This window comes from Drosophila montana, unplaced genomic scaffold (genome assembly GCF_035044405.1).
Source record: "Drosophila montana isolate Dmon_TW-CO22-7 unplaced genomic scaffold, ASM3504440v1 contig_3733_1, whole genome shotgun sequence".
Taxonomy (NCBI): domain Eukaryota; kingdom Metazoa; phylum Arthropoda; class Insecta; order Diptera; family Drosophilidae; genus Drosophila; species Drosophila montana.
Genome location: NW_026998620.1, coordinates 9,478,583 through 9,500,189, shown reverse-complemented (window position 1 = coordinate 9,500,189; position 21,607 = coordinate 9,478,583). Strand labels below are relative to the sequence as shown.

Genomic DNA, 21,607 nt, shown 5'->3' with positions numbered 1-21,607 from the left:
CTTACATAAGACGTTCACGCCGAAGTCTAAACACTCTAGATAAGAATTTGAATATTTTTCGTAAATTTTAAGTGGAAGAGATTTACTTTATATACGAAATAAGTGAATTATAAATAATTTATAACACCATTTTTTAATCTCCATAAGGTATTACTCATACTTTATGTTGAGTGAGTATTAGATACATGAATAAGGAATTTACTTAAAAGAGGAAATGCCTAAATTAAAAATAAATTTGGTAAACTCTAAAAGTTGTTACTCATACGACATGTTGAGTTTGTACTAAATGCATGAAAGAGTTTTCTAAGTCCTTTTAATTTTGTCACGCATGGAAGGAGACGAGTCCAACGCCAAAAAGTGCAGGGAAAGCGGCCATAAAAGTCAAATTTAGTAATCTTTTCATCATTTTTGCTATACAAAATTCATTCCCATATCAAGACACTGTATATATATTCTTTATCAGTATCAACAACCACGTTCGTCAGCTCGTATGTTTATTCCTATGCAAACTTTTCTTTTAGGCTTAAGGCTATCTTGACGAAGCTTTATCATATACCTGACATGCAAGCGATCGGTCGAAAATCATTTAATAATACGAAACTTGTTTTCTCCTTTCAAGATATCAACATCTACAATGCCATACTGACATCGCCTGATTCATAGCTCTATCAGTCGAAAAATTACTTTTTATGGAAAATTATTGCTTTTTCAGATGTGTTGACCAAAACCCAGCAAGTACCAGGTCCACTCTTTCTAAACATATTTGCAAAGCCATATCAAATACCGGATATGACTAACTATATTAGTTTCATGATGCCCAATTTTTGAAAAACTTAATATAGATTGCGGTTTCTAAAGGAGTCAAGTCATACATCAGGGTATTCGATCTTCGGCGAGTCGATGATATCCGTCCCTACTTGTTTCATATAAAATCTTTTTATACCCCAAAATTGCATGATAAATATATCAGTAGAGCAACCTGAATTGGCATTTCCAATTCGCATCAACTGCGATAGCCTCGGCATTTCCCAAGAATTATATCAGACTTATCTATGCCAGAGATACGGGAAATTCTACTAACAAGAAAGCAACTAAAACTTTTAACTTATCGCCGATATTTAAACGGTCAATCAATTGTTTCAAGGGAAGTACGAAAGTGATCGACACATGTTTATTTTATAAAGTTGAGTACAAACGCCAGTTAAGCAATTTCTTATCAGAATGCAATTAATAGAACCCACCTTAAATGTGAAACGCACGCATAGAAACGTTTGAAATAACCATTTTCTGTATATTTTATTGTTTATCGCACATCAGCTGGTCAATAGTACAATTGCTTGAGGATCACTCCATTTTCTTCTCATTTTCTTAGGTTTAAGTAATATGATAAACTAAAATTGACTGTGTGTGTAACAATAAATTATAACAAGGCTATTTAATAAATATCAGACATGGATCAACGACAAAAATAATTATTTCTATAGTCATATATATATATATACATATACATATATATTTATATATACGCTATTTGTATTAAATTAAAACTTTTAACTTAGTTTGTTAACTTTTAGTTTAAGAGTTAATGATTAAGGTCAACGGCTGCTCTTTTTTCAATTAAGGTTGGGCAGAATCTCACCGTTCTGCTGTCTATATATGCCAATGGTTCTATGCGGTCGCTGTGGGGTTGGATAATTTATAAGATATCTTCGCTTTCTATATGTCAACGAAAGGGAAATAGCAATAGATCAATATCAATCAATTCATCAATTTTTCATTTGCTTTAAAGTTGAGAAATGAAGCATAGGTTTTCATTCCGCTTTTGGAATTAGTAAGCAATCAATGGGAAAAGCGAGAGTTAAAGTAAGAGAGAGAGAGAGAGAGCCAGAAGGAAATTAAAACCAGCAAGTCAATTAATCTTAATTTCAGGTGAAAGATAGGCAAGTCAAAAACAAAGCAGTTAGTAAGTAAACAATTGTGAGATAATTAGGTTCGCATTCATCGTAACATTATCAATTTCGATTACATACAAATTAACATGATAATTTATACAAATAAAAACATTCTGTACTGACATATATAATACTATATGAACATATCGAAAATACATAGAAGTCTCTGTCGCGCTTGTCGCTGGCTAACTACTACAGCTCGTATCTATGACTAACAATTTGTATGGGTAAGTTTAATAACAATGTGGAAGTTTGCTTGTTTGTTTAGTCACCAATGGAGAGCTGGGGAGCCCCATAACCGTACGCCGGCTGATCTTGAACTTGGCAACTGAAGTGGCAAGTGAATCGATCATATAACATGTAGATAGTGTGAGCCGTTGCAGAAATTATCTAGGCCTACGCTTGGTTAGTGTTTGGTGCTGTTGGTGGTCGCTTGTAAGTGGTGATAGTGGTAGTAGTAGTAGTAGTAGTAATACGAAGAGTGGGTTAGAATGCAATACAGAAGTGCCATCAAACGATCAACCAAGAGAACTGAACGATTTTCTTATTTAATAGCGGCAATTAGCGGACTCTCTTCGCCTAAAAGAGAAATAGAAAGAAAAAGAAAAGTTAATCACTTTTTTTCCCGTAGAGTTTCGTGGGCACTAATTCACGGGTCTTGATGTATGGCATGCGTGGCCAGGTCCAGGTGACTGGCATCGAGCACTCATAGTTAAAGTTGTACAGTTGATCCTCCAGCCACTTGCGCGGGTCCTGCGGCTCTGGGTATGTGGATGCCAAGCCTAGCCAAATGGTGAGCGTATTAAGCAAAGAAATTCACATATCCGACAGCAAACATACCCTTAGCATATGCACATTTAGTTACGCCTATGGCAATATTCATGGAGACATCACGAATGCTCGATAGCGGCGGGTACAATGAGCCGCGCTCAATATCAGCGGGCTCCACAAAGTTTGCCAGCTCCTGGGCAGCAATCAGGAACATATCATCAGGTATGTGATGTGTACCCGTGCATATGACGCCCAGCCCAACGCCAGGGAAAATGTATGCATTGTTACCCTGACCGGGGTAGTAGGTTTTGTTGCCCACAACAACCGGTGGGAAGGGCGAGCCAGATGAAAAGATTACGCGAGCCTAAAAATAAATCAGAGGGACCTTTATATCCACCAAGAGACATAAGACTTAAGCAACTCACATCCGTATTGTGATAAGCCTCCTCAGCTGTGCATTCCGCCTTGCTGGTTGGATTTGAGAGAGCAAATATGATGGGCCTTTCGTTATTGTCCGCCATGGTGCGCAGAATCTTGGGCGTGAAGAGGCCGGCGCAAGCTGAAGCGCCAATTAGCACCTGTGTGATAAAATGGGATTAAATGGAAGATTGAGTTTTATATATAGTGCAAATATAAGACATACACTTGGCTTAACAGCCGTCACAATTTGCTCGAGATCCTGCATTGGTTCGATGTCCTTGGCATAATTGACCTTGTGGCCATCCAGGGAGCCCACATTGCGCGATTTGGTCAGCAACCCGTCAATATCGACCATATATATCCTACTATATGCCTCCTCGATGGGTACGCCTTCGGCAACCATGCCCTTAACCACGAGATCGGCAATACCTATAGCTGCCTCGCCGGCGCCCGCGAACAGGAAAGTATATTCCTTGAAGGACTTGCCCGTGATACGCTTTGAGGCGTACAAGCCGGCCACAGCCACAGCGGCTGTTCCCTGAATATCATCGTTAAAGGTGCAGTAAGTATTGCGATACTTGTCTAAGAATCTAAATGCATTGTGATTGCCAAAGTCCTCAAACTGGATAAGTGTATTCTGGCCATAGCGCTTGACAACTGCCTCCATGAACTCGTCGATGAAATCATCGTATTCGCGTCCCACGACGCGTTTTTGACGCAGACCCACGTACAGTGGATCCTCCAGCAGATCGATATTATTGGTACCCACATCCACCACAATGGGGAGGCATTGATGCGGCTTAATGCCCGCCAATGCGGTGTACAGCGCCAGTTTTCCAACCGGTATGCCCATGCCGCAAGCACCCAGATCACCCAGGCCCAGGATGCGCTCGCCGTCAGTTACGCAAATGGCACGCACATTCGGCTCTGGCCAGTTTTTCATCACATCAAAGATGTGACCGCGATCATTGAATGTTACAAAGAGGCCATGCGGACGTCTGTAGATCAGGCCAAAACGCTGGCATGCCAGGCCCACCGTAGGTGTGTATACAATGGGCATTAGATCCTCAATGTTCTCCGATAAAAAGCGGAAGAACAGGCGCTCGTTGCGATCGTGTAGATCGCTCAAATACAGATACTTATTCAGTGGTTCTGTGTAGCGGTTAACGGCAATCTTACACAGCTGTAGCTGCTCCTCCTGAGTCTTAAAACGTGCTGGCTGCAGGCCATGAATACCCAGCACCTGACGCTCCTCCAGAGTAAAGGCCAAGCCCTGTTGATGAGGAAAACCAAGCATATAAATATATAGTTACGACTCACAGCTGGAGGTAATTCCAGGCACTTACCTTATTCAAGCGAGGATCGCGTATATGATCGATGCCGCGCACCTGTGAGGGGCAGATAATGTCGCCGACAACCTCATGATAGCCACGGGCATCGCACAGCGCCAGCGCCGATAATGCCGGCAGCGTTGTTGTTGGGCTACTCGTTACTGCTGCAGTGCCGCTGCGACACAGTTTACCGAGATTTCCGCACAAGCTGCAAGCAAACAAAAACAGTGGAGCAAATGTTTATTATTGTCGCAATTGATTCAGTGCCATTGAAAAGTCAAGTCCAAGGCCAGCGTCAGCTGTTTGGAATACTCTTCAAAATAAACTTGAGGAATGGTATATAAAAGATTGAAAATTGGGGTACATCTGATACGGTGTGACAGTCTTTTTCTTCTGCTAAGGCTTTTCGTACTCATAAAGATATGTCGAATAAGAACTTGAACAGATGGTCAAAAATTCTAGTTGGGGATTTCCGCTTGATCAATAAGCAAAGCGAGAGACAGCTGCCTTGATAGATATATTTTCGGATAATTTTTTAAAATATAAGAAATTTTTTCTCGTTTTTACCGTTTCTTACTTAAATTATCTGCATGCGTCAATGCTGATAAGTACTTTCACTAATTTAATAATTTCATAACAATCCGATAGTAAGTGCAGTAAAAACTGTGGCTATTTTTTGTTTGTGTGCCTGTGTACAGGGTATGCTCAAGTTAAGCACTCTTGAATTGCCGCTATCAAGTGAACTGTTTGCCAGAATGCCACTAAACTAAGCCGCAGTCGCATTGTTTACGATGGGGGCGCGATAAGATTTCAAGTGCTACGATAACAACATGACGACAAATGAATTGCAAATGCTTTCTGCGCGATTTTGCATAATTGCTGCTAATTACGGGTCGCCTTGTGACTAATTGAATATGGTTCATTGACGGCTATGCCATGACCGTGTCCATCTCTATGGGATTACGGCTGCCACAGCTAGTAAACCCGTTAATGACGCGCCTACGGTTCCGCGCGCTCGTGACGTGTTGACTGCCCTGCTTGGCCCGGCCCGATGTGCGCAAACACTTTTGGTTGCTAATTAACGGCAGAGTGTAAGGGGCAGGCCGGCATGGGCTCGGGCTCGGGCTCGGGCATGGGAATGGGCATGGGCTATCATTATCATCATTCGTCATTTTGTTACTATTTGCGCAGCCTAACGCCCAGAAGCGCTCACATGAGCGCCAAGTGCTTAATAAATTCGCATATGCCCCAAATACATACATACAAACATTTATATACATTCTTATACGCATACTATATATATATTATTATATATATACATATAACATATTTTATATCTAATCACTCATACAAATGTAAGTGCCGTAAACATTTCCGCAAGCGCTGATATGTTTACACGACACGCAAATTACGTAAAAACGTTTTGATATCACGATATTGCCATATAAATAGAATGAGCTGCTCCATCCTGAGTTCTGTTTTGTTATCATATACAAAATGTTATCATTAAACATTTTGTTAATGCAATCAATCTGTTCTCTATTAATATTTGTTTTACAACTGTGTTTTTTATTGATCTGATTACATATTATTACAGCTGTCATATTGTTCTCGTAGAGCAAAACATACGGAATGTCTTGTATATAATTACTTCAGTATTAATTACAACATTTGAATTAATGCAGACCAACTAAACCCAAATAATAACCAAAAACTTTTTTAAGGAAATTAAATTAAAATTAAAGTATGCTTAAGATATTATCAGTACGTTTAATTATGATAATGTTTATCTAAAATTAAAAATAAAATAAAATTTCTAATTATAACAAAATGACTAGTTTTTATAGAAACAAAAGCAGCTTTACGAACTGAACTTAAAAGAACCGCCGCTTATTGGGTTTGTAACCTTTAAATGGTTGTTTCCCATTTTCCCCATTAATTATATTGCCAGACTTCCGTATAAACGTAGAATATATTTACGCGCAACGATGGCATAATCCAATATGATATCACAAAATATGATGTGTGCACACTTGCTAAGTGTGTGCATGTACATGTGTAGGTGTGTGAGTATGCATGAAATGTCCAATTAACTGCAGACGTTAATAGCTGACCAGGCCAAATAAATGTATGTATACATTTGGATATCAATATGTACCTCAATTCATATCAGCATATCACCTGAAAGCCATAAACTTATGCGTGATGGTAAAAGCCAAAGAGAAGTCAATGTACTCGAATGTGTTTTGCCCAGAAACTTGGAATACGAAATGGGGCAACTAGCGAAAAAAAAGAACAGAGAAGCGAAACCAGCAAAGGCAGAGATGGAAGATGAGGCTGCGCAGCAAAAGAATAAACTTTTAAACTTGGCAGCGAAAGAAAAAGTAGAAAGACAAAGCACAAGCAACAAACAAAATAATATCACCACTTTTTGTGTATACTAATCGTTAATATGTATGTAATTGCCAAAATGTATGTACACACATATATAATTTTAGAATTTGGCAGCAGAAACGTTCAGTTGTATCTACATGTGTGTATCTGCAAATAATATAAAATGTGTCCATGTCCATGAACGTGAAGGTGGCCTATACAGACGTAAGAGCAAATACGTTGGCGTTGGAACAAACAGACACAATTAATATACACACACACATGCTCATAGAAATTGTTTGTGTATTGATTTTTCAGCTGTTTTGTTATATACACATGTGTGTGTAATTGCCGCTCTTATTTTTCGTTTTAATTTTATTTTTTTGTTTTGGCTTTTCTTTTTTGCACATAGCCAAGAAAAGCGCACCTGAGCTATCAACTCTTACGCAATGAGGAAAATAAAATTAAAAGGTCGCAGCCAACAAGCAGCTGTTGCAGGAACCACTGGGAGCCAGCGAAAACCAGAAAAAGTTAGGTCAATGCCAAAAACATGTGCGAATCTCTGCCTGCACTAGCCAACACCAACAGGCCAATGCCTGTGACTGTGTGCGTTGGTGTGTGTATGTGTGTGTATTGTTAGCGCCAATGAAAACGAAAGCTGCGCACTGCAGGCACTGTGTTTGATGATGATGGAGGATGGAGGGTGCAGGGAACCGCCTGCCTTGGCGCACACTCGTCTGCCACGAAAAAAGACTAGGTCACTGACAAAACAGCTGGGACGCGGAACCGTCGCCTGACAATTGAAATTGCGTAACAGTTCGTCAATTCGCATATGTACCAAAAATAGTTGCAAGCATTGCGAATTCCTTTGGCAACTTGATGCCAGGGTTCGACTTGAGTTGGTTTCGGTTTGGTAGCTTACCTGGGTCGTGAGAACATTTTGCGCCTGTGTTTCTAGAATTGCTTATGATGTGTTAACTTTTGGTGTTTTGCTTGTAGCTTGCTTTTGTTTTGACACTTATCACTAGGTAATAATACTTTTTGTTACGCTTAGCTTTTTTTTTACATATGAAACACACGACAGTAACCAGCCAGCCACCCTTATTAGGCCCAACAAACAAAACTGAGTATTCAACGCGGCGCGGGCAAAAACTACCTCGCGAAGCTGTCGGCGAATGATGAACGAATGCCGAATTCGAGAAAACGAACAAACGTATGGAAGAAACTTGCGCGGCACTGATTGAAATGAGTGTTGTTTAAGGCGTGTGGATGAAAATACTGCCACACTAGAATTATTCCTTATCGATGTATATCGATAATTATAATGCAAGTTGAAACATTTTGAACTACCTCAATCTTTAAACGTATGCTAAAGGTTTAGGTTACTTTATTTTCACTCTTAAGCAATCTTTCTTTAGCTCTTTAGTATAAGCAATATTAAAGCAGTTATAGTTATGATTATAAATTTAGGTAAATTCTGCCATCCACTAGAAACATAGCTTTGCATGGACCCAGTGCTGTCTCCCATATCCGAATGAGCTAGAGAACTTTTGGTCCCCAAAGACTCAAATGTGTAAAGAGCGCGAAAACCATTGGCCACAAAACGGTCGTTGGAGTAAAAGGTAACTCGAAAGAAGCGGCCATCCGAATGCACTTCGAAGTCTGGTAATTTTCCGCAATATTTGCTGTACTTGCGATCTGTGCTCATGAAATTCGAAAATTCCACATAATCACTGGCCGATTGATGGTCACATCTTAAAAACATAAAAATATGAACTAATTTGTTACAGTAACTATATATGTGCACCTACGTGCTAATGCCTTCGACATCAAAGTACGTAAACCGCAGAACAATGCGTTCATCAGCTCCATAAAAGTAGTAATTGCATACAACATTCTCCATATAGTATCCTGGAAAGTTCGGGGAGTGAAATAGGCCACTTATCCGCTCGCTACTGTTGTAAACAAATGTGCACTCATTTCCCTGCTGCACCCCAGACATAATACCAAAGTCTAAAATATAATATTTTTAAATTAAAATTTTCTTTAGTTGTATTATTTTTTTATAACGTACTTGTGAGAAACCGATACTCTGCGCGAAATCCATAGTACTGCACTTTGTTGGTCATTTTAGGCGGATATTTACCAACAAATTGCAGCTGAAGTTTCTGGCCGCTAGACATCAGAGGCTTGGGCAAAAATGCTCCGCATAGTAATTCTTGCGTCTCGTATTTGCCCCGCGCCTCTGCCAGCACATGCAATGCATCCTCATCCCGACAGTGGCTGGAATTCTCATGTTCAGTTGGTATGTTGAAGTCATGAAACTTAATTTGTATCTGTTCTGGTTTTTGCCCTTCAAATTCGTAACGGCATTGCACGACCTTAGCAGCATCGATATTTTTACTTATCGATGTACCGATAAACAAGCCCAACAGCTGATTCGATTCGAAGATGCCAGACTTGTTGACGCGCGAATCGTAGATCTGCCTGCAATGCTCTGAAAGAGAGTTAATAATAAATGTTTTAAAAACTAATGCTTAAATTGCTAAGGAATTGTCGTGTGTCGCACATTACTCGAATTAGGAGCAGAGGTATGAGTAGCAAGCAGGCGCAGAATGAGGACAACAAGCTGGACACATTTCGACGCATTTGTGATGAAATAGCCGCCGAGGCGAGCTACCTGCGAAAGGTTGAGAAACTGGAACATTTCTTTAAGAAGGGCAGCAGCGGCTCAGGTTTCCAGGGTGACCTGTTGCAGTGGGTGCAGTTCCTCATACCTGGCGCCACGCAACGTGTATACAATTTGCAGAACAAGGCATTGCTCAAGTTGTTTGCACGCATCTTTCATGTCGACCAGCAGCAAATGCATCTGGACTTGGAGCAGGGTGAGCAGCAATAGGTACAAGTGTTAAGGCCTCTCTAAAATAACTTTTCTTTTGAAGATGGTGACATTTCGGAAACCCTGCGCAAGCACTTTGCCAGCTCCAGTAAACTTAAGCCGCAGGCACAGAGCAAACTTTACTTGCATGATGTAGAAAATATGCTTTGTCAGCTGGAACAGCGCACAAAGGAAGATGAGCAAACGGAGGTGCTGCAAGTGGTGTGCAAACAGGCCACGGACTTGGATTTGCGTACGTTTATTAGACTAATTAAACAGGATCTGCGCATTAATGCACGTGCTAGGCATATACTGGATGCCTTTGGACCACAGGCCTATCCAGCGTATCAGAGTTCTCGCGATCTTAAATTGATTGTAGAAAATTTCGCTGGCACCCAGGACAAGCCAACATCACTCAAAGGTCTCACAAAGACGGCCACCAAAAGCTCGAAGAAGGCAATCGGCGCCATTCAAGTAATGACGCCTATTTCGCCCATGCTGGCCAATGCCTGCAAGTCTGTGGATGAAGCATTTAAAAAGAATCCTGGCGGCCTTTACAGTGAAATAAAATATGATGGGGAAAGAGTGCAAATACACAAACACGGCTCAGAGTTTAAATTTTTCAGCAGGAATCTAAAGCCGGTAGTAGACCACAAAATCAAGGAGCTAAAAGATTATATACCGCGCGCCTTTCCCGGCGCCAACGACATGATACTTGATTCGGAAATCATACTGGTGAACACTAAAACCGGTGTGCTGCTTCCCTTCGGCACACTGGGCGCCCACAAGAAACATACCTATGCCAATGCGTCAGTTTGCCTTTTTGTCTTTGATTGCTTGCTCTATGATGGCGATGATCTAACACAGCTGTGAGTATGGAGCTCTGTTTACACTACCGACCTAATGCTGATATTTATCTTAGCTCATTTTGCAAACGCCGAGAGATTCTGGAGCAAAACATTAAGCCCATCAAACATCACGTACAGTTGTCCGAGTCGCAGTTTTTGAAAACCAAGAATGAGTTGGCAATGATGACTGCCAAGGTGCTTCAGGCTAATTTGGAGGGTGTTGTGCTAAAAAGCCCCGAAGGAACGTATCAGCCGGGTAAACGTAACTGGCTCAAAGTAAAAAAGGACTATCTCTTTGGTGGCAAAATGGCTGACACGGCAGATCTGGTCGTGTTGGGAGCCTGGTATGGCTCTGGCAAGAAAGGCGGCGTTCTCAGCATCTTTCTCATGGGTTGTTATGATGCACGCGATCGTCTCTGGAAGACGGTCACTAAAGTGCACTCTGGCCTGGATGATGCCTCGAACGATGAGGTACACGAATCACTGATGAAACTAACAGAACGCGCCGATGCCAACAAAATTCCTAACTGGTTACTCTGTAAAAAAGCGCTGATACCTGATGTGCTTGCCAAGGCTCCAGAGGAAATGCCAGTGTGGGAAATCACGGGCGCAGAGTTTACACAATCGGAGGCGCACACTGCAGCGGGCATCTCCATACGCTTTCCGCGCATCACGCGCTTACGCAGCGACAAATCTGCAATGCAGGCAAATGATCTCGAACATTTGGAGCAGCTCTATGCAGCCTCCAAACAAAATGTCAATGTAGATCTGCTGCTGGCCAACTGTGAGGCAGACAGGGATGATACCCTTAAAAACGCGCTAAAACTGGAGAAGACGCCCCAAAAAGGCAAAGCACCCAAAGAGGTTACAGGGAGCAGCAGCAAAAAGCCAAAGAGATCCAAGAGCGCCTCTGACGATGAGGAGGCAACGCCGTCAAAGGGCCGCAGCTCACGAAAAATGCATAAGCTAGAGGCACCCACGGTAACGTCTCAAGGTAATCTTAAAGATTTTTTTAAGCCCAAAATACCAAAAGCGACTGTGAAGATTGAAAACCCGCGACAGGCCAGCACATCGCCCGATTACAGCAAAGGCGAGGATAGCAATTTATTTAGAGGGAGGGAGGCGCACTTTGTAGCTTATGCAGCCCAGCCTAAGCTCATGGATGAATTTGTGCGTCATGGTGGCATCTTAGCCAAATGTACGCAAAAGGCTAGCCTGGTATTCCATGACAGTAATAAAACCAAGGATTTGACACAGCTCAGGTGCTTATAATACTATTAGATAGATACGCAAGCAGTTCTTGCAATGAATTTTAGCTTTATTTTGCAGACCTCTCTACCGTCGCAGCTGTCGTCATCTCAACATAAAATGGCTAGAGGAATCGCTGAAGATGAAGACATTACAGCCTTATCCACTATATGCCTTGCTTTTGAAGCCTTAGTCAAGCTTTATGGCTCAATTAACATAGTTTACTGTTCATTAAGCACCGTAATTAAATTTTTAAATTTGTACATCTTGTTATATTTAAATTTAATTCGGGTAATTAAAGTATTCCGCAATATTTACCATATTATAAGTTCTTATCTGTCGGATCGTTACTATCGCGTACTTTGTCCGCACCTTATGTCGTATCTTCTGGGGTACCTCAGGGAAGCTGTCTTGGTCTACTTCGATTTATTGTGTTTTTTTTTATTGATATATGGAGTTACTGCCGTTCGTCAGATTATCTCTATATATAAAACTGTTTGTCCTGGCTGACTGACTGAATTACTGACGGGGTTTCGGAGAATTCCACCCGCATGTGTGGAATAATCGCGAAAAGCGTTTGTATGAACTTTTTTTGTTTACCACCCGATCGGCCTCAAACTCATTTTTCAAGATCTTTTGAGGGAAGTTCCGCACTTTTTGGAAAATCCATCCCTCCTTGGTGGAAATAGGGGTAAAAAATTTGGTGGGTGACGTTTCGCGCTCAAATTCATTTTCAAAGATCTATATGAAAAATAATTTGAGACGTGATTCACACATTTCGCAGAATCCAAGCTTCCTCGGTGGAAAATGCAATTCAAAGATTTGTTGGGCTTAGTTTTAAGTTGCATCCGATCTGCATCAAACTTATTTTCAAAAATCAAAAATTTTCATAAGAACTTAATAATTACGTGCTTCAGCGATTTGGGAAAATTCACCCGCAACAGTGGAAAATGGGGGGAAAACGTTTACATGAAAGTTTTTTGTTTACCGTCCGATCGGGTTCAAATCATTTTCAAAGATCTTTGAGAGAATTTATTTAATTTATTTAATTGCCACGTGCCAAGGCCTAGCTATACCCGCTAGTCCCTTATATGCCGATAACCTTAAAATATTTAAATGTATTTCGTCTCAGCTTGATGTACTGGTTTTCCAGATTGACATATACCATGTCCGAATGCTGTAGACTAACCAGTTACCATATAACTTAGCTAAATGCTATCATGTCACATTAAGCAAACGTTTCTATGCCTACTCTATAAATGTTATTTCAATGAATTGTTAAATTACCAATCTATTAAGTTCTTAACTCTGTTGAATTATTCAAAGAGATAGTTCATTGCGGACTTGTAGCTTTTCCGACCCGTTTTCGTCGAAGGTTAGCATGCGTTTCTACGTTCTAATAAGTATATGAAATCCTATGAAACCGATTCTAAACACGTGGCTATTTACTTGTTCTAGACCTGCGCAAGCTCGTGTCTGAAATTTTAATTTAAAATTTAGCCATCTTGGGTGCTTCTGCGTATTTTTGAGCAAATACGGAAAAAACAACAATCGCTTTTAAATATTCCATCCGCATCCGCCGCTAATACAATGTTTGCTCTTTAAAGGGAGAAACTTGGATGAAAACTATTTTGTGTAAACCCTTTTTGAATCAAGTACTTAATATTATCTAAGACGCGAACTTTATATTTAGAGTGTGCTATTAATTATCACATAGCTATTGATTTAACTAGGAATTCATAATACGTCAAGAATTGTTTTGCTTAAGGGCGTAACTGCGATGCCATTTAACTGTTTACTCTAAGGTATTTGTACAGTATATTAAGGAAGTTAATAGTAGAATTGTCTGGCTGTAATATTAATTTTCTCTCATCGAACCCACTTTGAGCTGCTCAATGACCCAAAGCTACAACGTTTTTCAATTAGCCAAACAGCCACTTTAACGAGGACTGCGCTAAAGCTTCAGGGCATTGTGTACCTCGACGCGCTGTCTGGAGGCGAACGTCAGATTGAGAACCGAAAATATTCGCAAATTTTGTTGGGGGTTCGATTTTAAGATACATAGTCACAATATGCATCTAATGCGATTCTAATACCCTTGTTGAGGGTATGAAAAATTAAACTCACAAGTAGACGTCTCCAGCATGATGATGTATATATATTCCTGATCAGTATCAGTATCGGGTGCCCATCACCCCAACGCAGCTGCAAGACAACTGCTACAAACGCCATCCACCAGAAAACTAAAAAAGAATCAGAACTGCTGACCTACCAAGTAGGAAAATTCACTAACAACAATTAATTAATTAAGCTCTTATACCATCTTAAACAATAGCACCTAAGACCCGGCGAACATTAGTATAAAATAGTATATAAGATCTAAATACACTGATCAAAAAATTATTTAAAAAAAATCAATCGGGTCGATGAAGGCGTATTCATCTATTTACTTCTATCCTAACTTCAGGATCAGTTTTAAAGCTTTCGTCATTAAAGGTCTTTAAGTTTATTGCAGGCAATAAATAGTATGACGGAACCTGCCGGATTGGAACACTTTGTCATATATATGAATATAGCTGCCCCTGGAATTATCAATCAGAAATAAAGTTCTTGTATAATATTTGTTGTTAAGCTATACTCCTATCATAAGAGCAGAGATCATTAATATTTGAAAACTATATTTGATTATTGATTTCCAAGTTGTACCGTGCTCTTTATATGTATATGAGAAAAGACGTGTCAACAACAACGGATCAAGTATAGTATCATATATGTCTATAGAAATGCTCATTTTTGTATAGCAAAGGTTTCTGTTTTAGACACATTCAGCAATTACGAGCTCCACAATTCTCACAAGTGTATTCAATCTTCTTGTTTTTTGTTTTCTTTTTACTTGAAAGTGCGAAGTCTTCTGCTAGGAAACGAGTAAGTAAGTGTAAATGACGCTATTTACGATCGTTGTGCGAAGCTTATTATACATAATTTGCGGTTCTTTCTGTTATATCACATATTTTCAAATCGAGTGCTTAGCTATCTGCTAGCCACTGTGCAATTGCACCTGGCTAAGGTGGGTATAAATACCGTCAACAAGTTCTCAACGCTTCTCATTCGAACGGAAGCTGCGACTGCGTTTAATGCTAGCCGTACTATAATTAAATATACACTAACTATTTGCTGTCGGTACTTGTTGTGGGCAGTTAGAAATGGATGTTGACAGCGAAGAAACATCCGAAATGCAACATTTCTATAAAGACAAGACAATTTTTATAACTGGTGGCAGTGGCTTTTTGGGAAAAGGTATACACATATTAAAGTGAATCCAATATGTTTGTGAAGTGCAGTGAAACAATACCAAGCAGTTTTTAATTCAAATTCGAAAAGTGATCTTCGATTTAATAAGTATATATTTAAAAGCAATGATGTTCACATGGATTATGCATTTATCGAGAGTATGTTCAGTTCCACATTGGATATTGACAATTAGTTCGTAATTTGTCTCATTACGACAATAAAAAAGTTGGCTAACAGCAATAATTATTAATAGACTGTAAAACGGTTTAATGTTTGCTTTTACGTTAAAGGCATTTAAGCTTTGAACTCTGTGCTAAACGATTCGACGGTAAAAAATCCATGAATATTCAACGTAACTTGTGCATTCTGGGTGGTAACTATAGTTGAGGAACTTATTAAAATGATATATACATATGTCTATATATATATATATATTAATATTTCTTAAGATAATATGTCAATAGCAAAAGCTCTTGTTAAAACTTGTTTCTAAAGAGTAATATATTGAAAGACTAATGGGACAATAATTTATGGTTATGATAAGCAAGTGTGCTATTAAATTATATAAATGAATTTTATATGCTGTTATTTCACTCATCTATTGAGCGGCCCTCGCATAGTTGTGAACTTTTAGATCGTCTCAAGTTGTTTGACGAATCATTATTTTATTGATTCATAAATGCCTCTCGTTCTTAAATTCAATCCGATTGTATCTTAATTAAATGTTAAATTGCTCATAAATGAATGGAAAATAGAGTAGTAAAGTTCAACAAATGATTGAATCATAAACATTTCCTAGCCAACTTTTATTATTATGTGATATTGAATTTCCTGGTGCGCCTTTTAGTGATCATTGAGAAGCTGCTGCGTACAACAGATGTGAAACGGATCTATGCTCTGATCAGAGCCAAGCGTGGTCAGGATATGCTGGAGCGGCTAGCTAGTTGGAAGCAGGATGGCGTAAGTAACCCACAATACCAAACTAGAGCTTTTGGGGTAATGTAGATATATTCCCCATAAGGTATTTGAGTTGCTGCTCAAATCAAAACCCAATTGCTGGGAACGCATAACGCCCATTGCCGGAGACTGCCAGGAGCCGGATTTGGGCATTAGCCAAGCAGACCGTCAGCTATTGGTGGAGCGGGTGCAGTTGGTGGTGCACAGCGCGGCAACTGTGCGCTTCGTGGAGCCACTGCACTTGGCACTGGATATCAACACGCGTGCCACTCGCCTCATGCTGCAGCTGGCCAAGCAGATGCGTCACCTGGAAGCCTATGTGCATGTGTCTACGGCTTTCTCGAACTGCGTCATTCAGCGCATTAACGAGTGCTTCTATCCGGAACACTTGACCTGCAGCGCTGACACCGCCTTGGCTCTGAGAGAGCAGCTGAGCGATGAGCTGATAGACAACATGACGCCAGCCCTGCTTGGCAGGTTTCCCAATACGTACACCTACACAAAGGCGCTGGCGGAGCAGCTGGTCCTGACTGAAGCGGGAGATTTGCCCCTTTGCATCTTTCGGCCCGGCATTAGTAAGTAAACGATTCTGTGGGTATATGACCATGGCCTCATCATATTTTCAGTTATTGGCAGCTACAAGGAGCCCGTCTCAGGTTGGATCGACAATATCTACGGTCCCATCGCGATACTACTTGGCACTGCATGCGGAATTCTAAGGATTGTTCGCGTTAACGTTCAGTCGCAGGCCAACATGGTGCCCGTTGACTACTGCGCCAACCTGACCCTGGCTAGCGCTGTGCAAACGGCTAAGGAAGAGGCCACACGTAAAGGGAAATCTATTGCAGCAGCTGCGCCGGCTCCGCCCATCTACAATTTTGTGCCCAGCGATCTCAACTTGTTAACCTGGGGAGATTTTAAGCGAAAAGCGGAAAGCCTGGGCCATCTGTACCCGTTGACCAAAATGATATGGCTGCCGTTCCTGCATACCACAACCACACCCTGGCTCTTTAAGCTGGTTGCTTTCTTCTATCACATTCTGCCCGGCTACTTCATCGATGTGGTATTGCGCCTGAGAGGCCGAAGACCACGCATGCTTAAGCTGTACGAGAAAATACACAAGAATGTTGATGTCCTGTCGCCGTTTGTGGACTCCAACTGGTATTTCGAGACGCGCAATACGCAACAGTTGTGGCAGCGCTTGTCGCCACAGGATCAACAGCTGTTTGAGTTCGATATGAGCAGTCTGGATTGGGATGATTACTTCTATTGCGCCTTAGGCGGCATGCGCATCTATCTGGCCAAGGAGGAGCCCGGCATTGAGTCGCTGAAGCGGGGCAAAAGGAAACTGATACGGTATGTCCTGGAGTTTTCTAAACCTTGTCTCAATTGAAATTAATTTACTTTTCTTTTTCACAGCTTTTACATACTCCACCGGCTCCTGCAGTTCGTGCTTTGCAGTGGAGCGGCTGCCATTTTGTGGTCGCTGCTTAAACTCTTAGTTAGGTTCTAGGCTCTAGTAATGTTTTATAAAACTAGTTAAATAAATAGTTGGCTAAATATAGAAAGACACACTCACTGCCAGTGGCAAGTCCTGCACAGGATAACGTTGGACACGCCAGCCAAATGGCGGCTATTAAACAGAGCGCTGAGCACAACATTTGGACTAGTCGACAGCTTCAAACAGACTAAGCATTGACAGTCAAAGACATCGAGGCATCTGGCAGTTGTCCCGCCAGTTGCCCCACCCCCTGGCTCCCCAGTCAATTGGCCACATCCGCTGCCGGGGGCGCTGCCATCCGCCCGGCACACAGATTGACAGGCGGAAGCTGGCAGCATTTGCGGCAATTGCGACGCCAGCGAAGAAGTTTGCCGCCATTTGGTGGCGATTAGCATAATTCGATTGAGTCCTTAGGTTCGAGTCAGAATCTATAGCTAATTTATGGGGCGCCAACTTACGATTTGGGCGTCCGGGGCCAGCATCCTTCTTCTTCGCCTCCTCCTCCTGCACACTGTTTGCCTTGGCGGGCGGCTGCTTCAATGCTATGCTAGCTGCCTCGAGTATGGGCGCCATAGGCATCGCCTGCTGCTCATTGGGCACAAACTTGTATTTGCCCCGGAATCCTTTGGCGGTGCGATTTGAGCTGGCATTAAACTCGAGCAGCAGATCTGGGCCGCTGCTTAGTATGCGGCGCGTGGGACATGGAGTGCATAGCACATCAATAACGGCGTTCATATGCGCCGATTCTGCATCAAAAATGGTGAGTGCGTCCAGTTGGCAGCCGCCACTGACCACCGGCGGCAGCTGCAGCTCCTCGAAGAGCAGCTCCACGCGGCTGTCGGGACGCCCGATGAACTTGTAGGCGCATTTGATGTGCGCCGGATAATGGGCCGGGAAGCGCGGTGAGTGAAAGTAGCCCTGGCCCAGATTGCCTTCAGTTCCGGTGCTGGCAAAGAAATAAAAATCACAGAAGCTGTGCGGCACCAGGCGTCCGTTCGTCTTGAAGAGCTCTGCATGAATAAAACGGGCCATGAACACAATGTGTACTAATTTGTTAATTGGGTCCACGTTTGCTCACCTTGCTTTAGGAATCGATATGTCGCCGTCAGATTCAACGGCCAGTCGGCCAACTTTGTGGGCGGCTGCCGAAAGCTTAGTCGCAGTCCAAGCAGCTTGCCGGCGCTATAAATAGGCGTGGCATTGCGTGACATCGTGCTGTGCTGGCACCAGGTAAACGCCGACAGCGTCGAGTTCTCGATGACGGGCTCGCGCAGATACGGAAAGACCTCCACGGTGTCCAAGCAGCTGTCACAAAATTGCATTTTTTTTAAAAAAAATTTGCAGCGCATTGCTAATCATATTGCAAAATGGCCGAAATGGCCGGAATCTAATGATGTTGAAAATTTATTGGCCGATACCCGTGGGGCTGGCCGCTTGGCCGGCTCGTTGGTCAGCCTAAAAATAGGCAAGCGGCCAGCGAGCTGCCATTAAATAAAATGTTGCATTTCTCTTTTTGGTTACGCGCCATTTATTTTGATAAAAAGTCTAACAAAAGTTGGCGTTAAGGTTAACACAACCGATGCTCACAAAATGGCCACAAATTGGTGCAAAAACAAATGTGCGGTAGTTGTTCTGAGAGGCTAGAAATGTGAGCTAATGCAACTAGGATTGGATAAATTCAAGGCAATTAAAAACGTAATTTTTAAATTTATTAATTCTCCTCATTTTAACAAAGAAATATTTATGATAGGAAAAAACAAACAAAAAATTTGCAACTATTAAAATTGGAGCAAACATTTTCTAGAGGATATATAAAGTTATTTCGAAATACAATAAAATAATGGTATATTCTAAAAGCTATACTATAGAAACTTGATGAAATTGAGTTAAATTCTTGCAACATTTCAGTTTGTAACTTTGCTTTTATAGTTGGTTTTTTCTTGCTTCACATCGCCTTCAGCTGCTAGTTCTTGCGTTTGCGCATCCCACCGAGCATGCGACAGAATGCAGGATAATCAATCATGGGCGGCTCTTCCAGTGTCTTGGGCTTGGCCATGGGCGCATGGCTGAGCGCCTCCTTTGCCTCACTGATGGTCATTTTGTCGCCATAGTTGGTCAACTCCTCATAGATTCTATTGTGTGGGAAAGTGTTTGCTATTAGAGCCATTTAATATGGTATTTGACGCAGTGCACCCACTTTCTTTCATCGATCTTGCCCGTGCCGTAATCATCCCACTTGCTCCAGGCCTCGAGCAGCACTTCCTCCGGATCCAGCTCTATGGTGCGACGACACATAAGCTGCACAAAGGCCTCATAGTCCAGAGGCTCGTGCGCTTCCTGCATCATTTGCTCCAGCAGCTGCTCGTTGGGTTCATTGCCGAGCGCCGTGTAGGTGAACCGCAGGTCCTCTTTGGATATCAGCCCGTCGCAGTCCGTGTCGAAGAGCGTGAATACCTTTTGAAAATCCGCGCAATCAACAGCATTTAGGCTAGTCTTCTAACCAACACTTACTTCCTTCAACTCCGCCAGCTTGGCAATATCCAGGTCCTTCGACGATACGTGATCATCGGCGCTTAGCTTCTCGGGCAGTCGGTAATGGCCTGTGCTCTCCGGCAGCTTAAGCCTGGGATTGAATATCTCGTTGATTACGGCCATCGCCTCTGAGTCCGTTCCTAGTTGCGGCGGTGGCTGCGGCGTCTGCGAAGCTTTCCGCACTGAGCTGGCTCGACGACGCCGCTGAACAGACATGGATGATGTTACCATTAATCACGGCCTGGCCTTTTACGGCTATGTTACGTTCACTCACACGTTCCAGATCTTCCAGTGAAACCGAAGGATCCATCGACATTTTGAACAGCGCGATTCACCAGGGATTCGGATTCACAAGCGTTTTACAAGCAATTCACAAGCGTTTCACGCGCGACTCACACGCGATTTACTAGCGATATTTCACTTTTCCACCAATAAACTTGTCGCGACGACAGCGGCCAACGTTGTGCTCAACGCTCTGCCCAAGCTCCACTGAAATTTGTGGCGCCGGTGCTCAGCAATTTTATTGACAAATCGATTTTGAAATTTTTTTTTTATATTTTTTCTTTTTGCGTATTTTAATGCAGCTAAAATGCTGCAAATTTCAAATAAATTGACACAAATTTGCGGGCGCGTATACCATTTATATAAATAACCAGGCGTGCCGGGCACGGGCACGGCTCCACGGACCCCCCATATGAGCGGGCCAGGGTGGCCTTCACAAGGTATTTTAATTACATTGCATTCGCAATTTCCTCGATGGCCACTGCGTTTTGATGGCTGTCGCGCAGCTGCCAGTGGCCGACATATCCAGATCTCCGATCGATTTGGATTCGGTATGCGGCACGCCTGGCAGCGGGTGGCAGCCGCCTGCGACTGTACGGCAGTACGGCTGTACGGCTGGCTTACTATGACCGGAAGCATTGCTACTCACCCGGGGCGCAGCTGCAGCTGCTGTAGCTGAAAGGCCACCAGCTCGTCGGCCATGCCGCCAATGAAGATCATCAGACAGTTGTTTTTGGCGCCCAGCGCTTGGCTAGCATTTATGCTAAGGCTGCCCCATTGTGTGGCATTGCGCTCGTTGGCGTGCAGACAGGAGCAGTCTGTGAGTGGCCAACCATTAATTATGCATTCGAATCGACCATCTTCCAGCCGCCAGCATCTTACCTAGCCATAGCTGCGACTGTTTGTTGCCAGCCACGCGTTGACCACTGGCCAAAATCAGAGCGAGCACCAAAGTTAAACAAACGGCCGCCATCTCCAGCGGCCAAAGTGAAACTGCGAAGCGAGGTGCTAAGCGTCGCGATGTTATCCTGCCAGATGGCCACAGTCCTGCGGCTGCTTGTGTGCTTTAAAAATAACCGGGCGCCACCCTAACAGAGTCCGGCACAGTCCGGTGCCCCCTCACCTTTTTCCCTCGAATCGTGAAATTTAAGTTGAGGTTTTCATGAGGCTGCCTCCCCTGCTCCCCTGCTCCCATGCTGCAGGTGGCGCCAACGCCCAGGCGT

The 21,607-nt window shown here is 42.5% G+C and overlaps 5 protein-coding genes across 7 annotated transcripts; 2 read left to right on the top strand and 3 right to left on the bottom strand.

Moving 5' to 3' along the window:
• Positions 1 to 1,266: 1,266 nt before the first annotated feature.
• Positions 1,267 to 8,039, bottom strand: Men-b (Malic enzyme b). 3 transcript variants are annotated; one of them, XR_010437487.1, is made up of 8 exons: positions 7,770 to 8,039; positions 4,490 to 4,682; positions 3,367 to 4,416; positions 3,149 to 3,301; positions 2,793 to 3,087; positions 2,606 to 2,734; positions 2,225 to 2,531; positions 1,267 to 1,716 (listed from the first exon to the last, which is right to left on the bottom strand). XR_010437487.1 is itself a non-coding variant. In XM_064693615.1 (7 exons), exons 1-7 carry the CDS (start codon positions 7,784 to 7,786, stop codon positions 1,697 to 1,699), a joined length of 1,893 nt encoding a protein of 630 aa, XP_064549685.1. In that variant the 5' UTR covers positions 7,787 to 8,039; the 3' UTR covers positions 1,267 to 1,696. The 3 variants fall into 3 exon arrangements, 2 of the variants coding, with proteins under 2 accessions (XP_064549685.1, XP_064549687.1); XM_064693615.1 differs by lacking the exon at positions 2,225 to 2,531 and having other exon boundaries at positions 2,570 to 2,734; XM_064693617.1 differs by having other exon boundaries at positions 1,267 to 2,531.
• Positions 8,040 to 8,232: 193 nt separating this feature from the next.
• Sol1 lies at positions 8,233 to 21,366 on the bottom strand. The gene is made up of 7 exons (XM_064693606.1): positions 21,267 to 21,366; positions 21,034 to 21,202; positions 18,649 to 18,875; positions 18,029 to 18,580; positions 8,922 to 9,344; positions 8,659 to 8,860; positions 8,233 to 8,601 (listed from the first exon to the last, which is right to left on the bottom strand). The coding sequence occupies exons 1-7, from the start codon at positions 21,355 to 21,357 to the stop codon at positions 8,262 to 8,264; spliced, it is 2,004 nt and encodes a 667-aa protein (XP_064549676.1). The 5' UTR covers positions 21,358 to 21,366; the 3' UTR covers positions 8,233 to 8,261.
• On the top strand, positions 9,307 to 12,143 carry DNAlig3 (DNA ligase 3). The gene is made up of 4 exons (XM_064693604.1): positions 9,307 to 9,732; positions 9,790 to 10,594; positions 10,648 to 11,835; positions 11,903 to 12,143. Exons 1-4 carry the CDS (start codon positions 9,381 to 9,383, stop codon positions 12,012 to 12,014), a joined length of 2,457 nt encoding a protein of 818 aa, XP_064549674.1. The 5' UTR covers positions 9,307 to 9,380; the 3' UTR covers positions 12,015 to 12,143.
• On the top strand, positions 14,915 to 17,637 carry LOC135436124 (fatty acyl-CoA reductase wat-like). Its single transcript, XM_064693607.1, has 5 exons — positions 14,915 to 15,118; positions 15,960 to 16,072; positions 16,134 to 16,644; positions 16,696 to 17,425; positions 17,489 to 17,637. The coding sequence occupies exons 1-5, from the start codon at positions 15,025 to 15,027 to the stop codon at positions 17,580 to 17,582; spliced, it is 1,542 nt and encodes a 513-aa protein (XP_064549677.1). The 5' UTR covers positions 14,915 to 15,024; the 3' UTR covers positions 17,583 to 17,637.
• LOC135436125 (calmodulin) lies at positions 19,359 to 20,586 on the bottom strand. Its single transcript, XM_064693608.1, has 4 exons — positions 20,377 to 20,586; positions 20,082 to 20,306; positions 19,768 to 20,024; positions 19,359 to 19,702 (listed from the first exon to the last, which is right to left on the bottom strand). Exons 1-4 carry the CDS (start codon positions 20,416 to 20,418, stop codon positions 19,534 to 19,536), a joined length of 693 nt encoding a protein of 230 aa, XP_064549678.1. The 5' UTR covers positions 20,419 to 20,586; the 3' UTR covers positions 19,359 to 19,533.
• Positions 21,367 to 21,607: the final 241 nt, after the last annotated feature.

Excerpts from the sequence above, each read along its gene's own strand:
- Men-b (XM_064693615.1), bottom strand. Across the intron at positions 4,417-4,489 it reads GCGATCCTCGCTTGAATAAG|GGCTTGGCCTTTACTCTGGA; the intron begins GTAAGTGCCTGG and ends CCTCATCAACAG. Across the intron at positions 3,088-3,148 it reads AGGCTTATCACAATACGGAT|GCTCGCGTAATCTTTTCATC; the intron begins GTGAGTTGCTTA and ends ATTTATTTTTAG.
- DNAlig3 (XM_064693604.1), top strand. The coding sequence starts at position 9,381 with ATGCTTAAATTGCTAAGGAATTGTCGTGTGTCGCACATTACTCGAATT. Across the intron at positions 10,595-10,647 it reads GGCGATGATCTAACACAGCT|CTCATTTTGCAAACGCCGAG; the intron begins GTGAGTATGGAG and ends TATTTATCTTAG. Across the intron at positions 11,836-11,902 it reads AAGGATTTGACACAGCTCAG|ACCTCTCTACCGTCGCAGCT; the intron begins GTGCTTATAATA and ends TTTATTTTGCAG.
- LOC135436125 (XM_064693608.1), bottom strand. The coding sequence starts at position 20,418 with ATGTCGATGGATCCTTCGGTTTCACTGGAAGATCTGGAACGT. Across the intron at positions 20,025-20,081 it reads AGCTGGCGGAGTTGAAGGAA|GTATTCACGCTCTTCGACAC; the intron begins GTAAGTGTTGGT and ends GATTTTCAAAAG. Across the intron at positions 19,703-19,767 it reads GGCAAGATCGATGAAAGAAA|AATCTATGAGGAGTTGACCA; the intron begins GTGGGTGCACTG and ends CCCACACAATAG.
- Sol1 (XM_064693606.1), bottom strand. The coding sequence starts at position 21,357 with ATGGCGGCCGTTTGTTTAACTTTGGTGCTCGCTCTGATTTTGGCCAGT. Across the intron at positions 18,876-21,033 it reads CAGCTGCAGCTGCGCCCCGG|CTGCTTGGACACCGTGGAGG; the intron begins GTGAGTAGCAAT and ends ATTTTGTGACAG. Across the intron at positions 8,602-8,658 it reads GATGTCGAAGGCATTAGCAC|ATGTGACCATCAATCGGCCA; the intron begins GTAGGTGCACAT and ends TATGTTTTTAAG.
- LOC135436124 (XM_064693607.1), top strand. The coding sequence starts at position 15,025 with ATGGATGTTGACAGCGAAGAAACATCCGAAATGCAACATTTCTATAAA. Across the intron at positions 15,119-15,959 it reads CAGTGGCTTTTTGGGAAAAG|TGATCATTGAGAAGCTGCTG; the intron begins GTATACACATAT and ends TGCGCCTTTTAG. Across the intron at positions 16,073-16,133 it reads CTAGTTGGAAGCAGGATGGC|GTATTTGAGTTGCTGCTCAA; the intron begins GTAAGTAACCCA and ends ATTCCCCATAAG.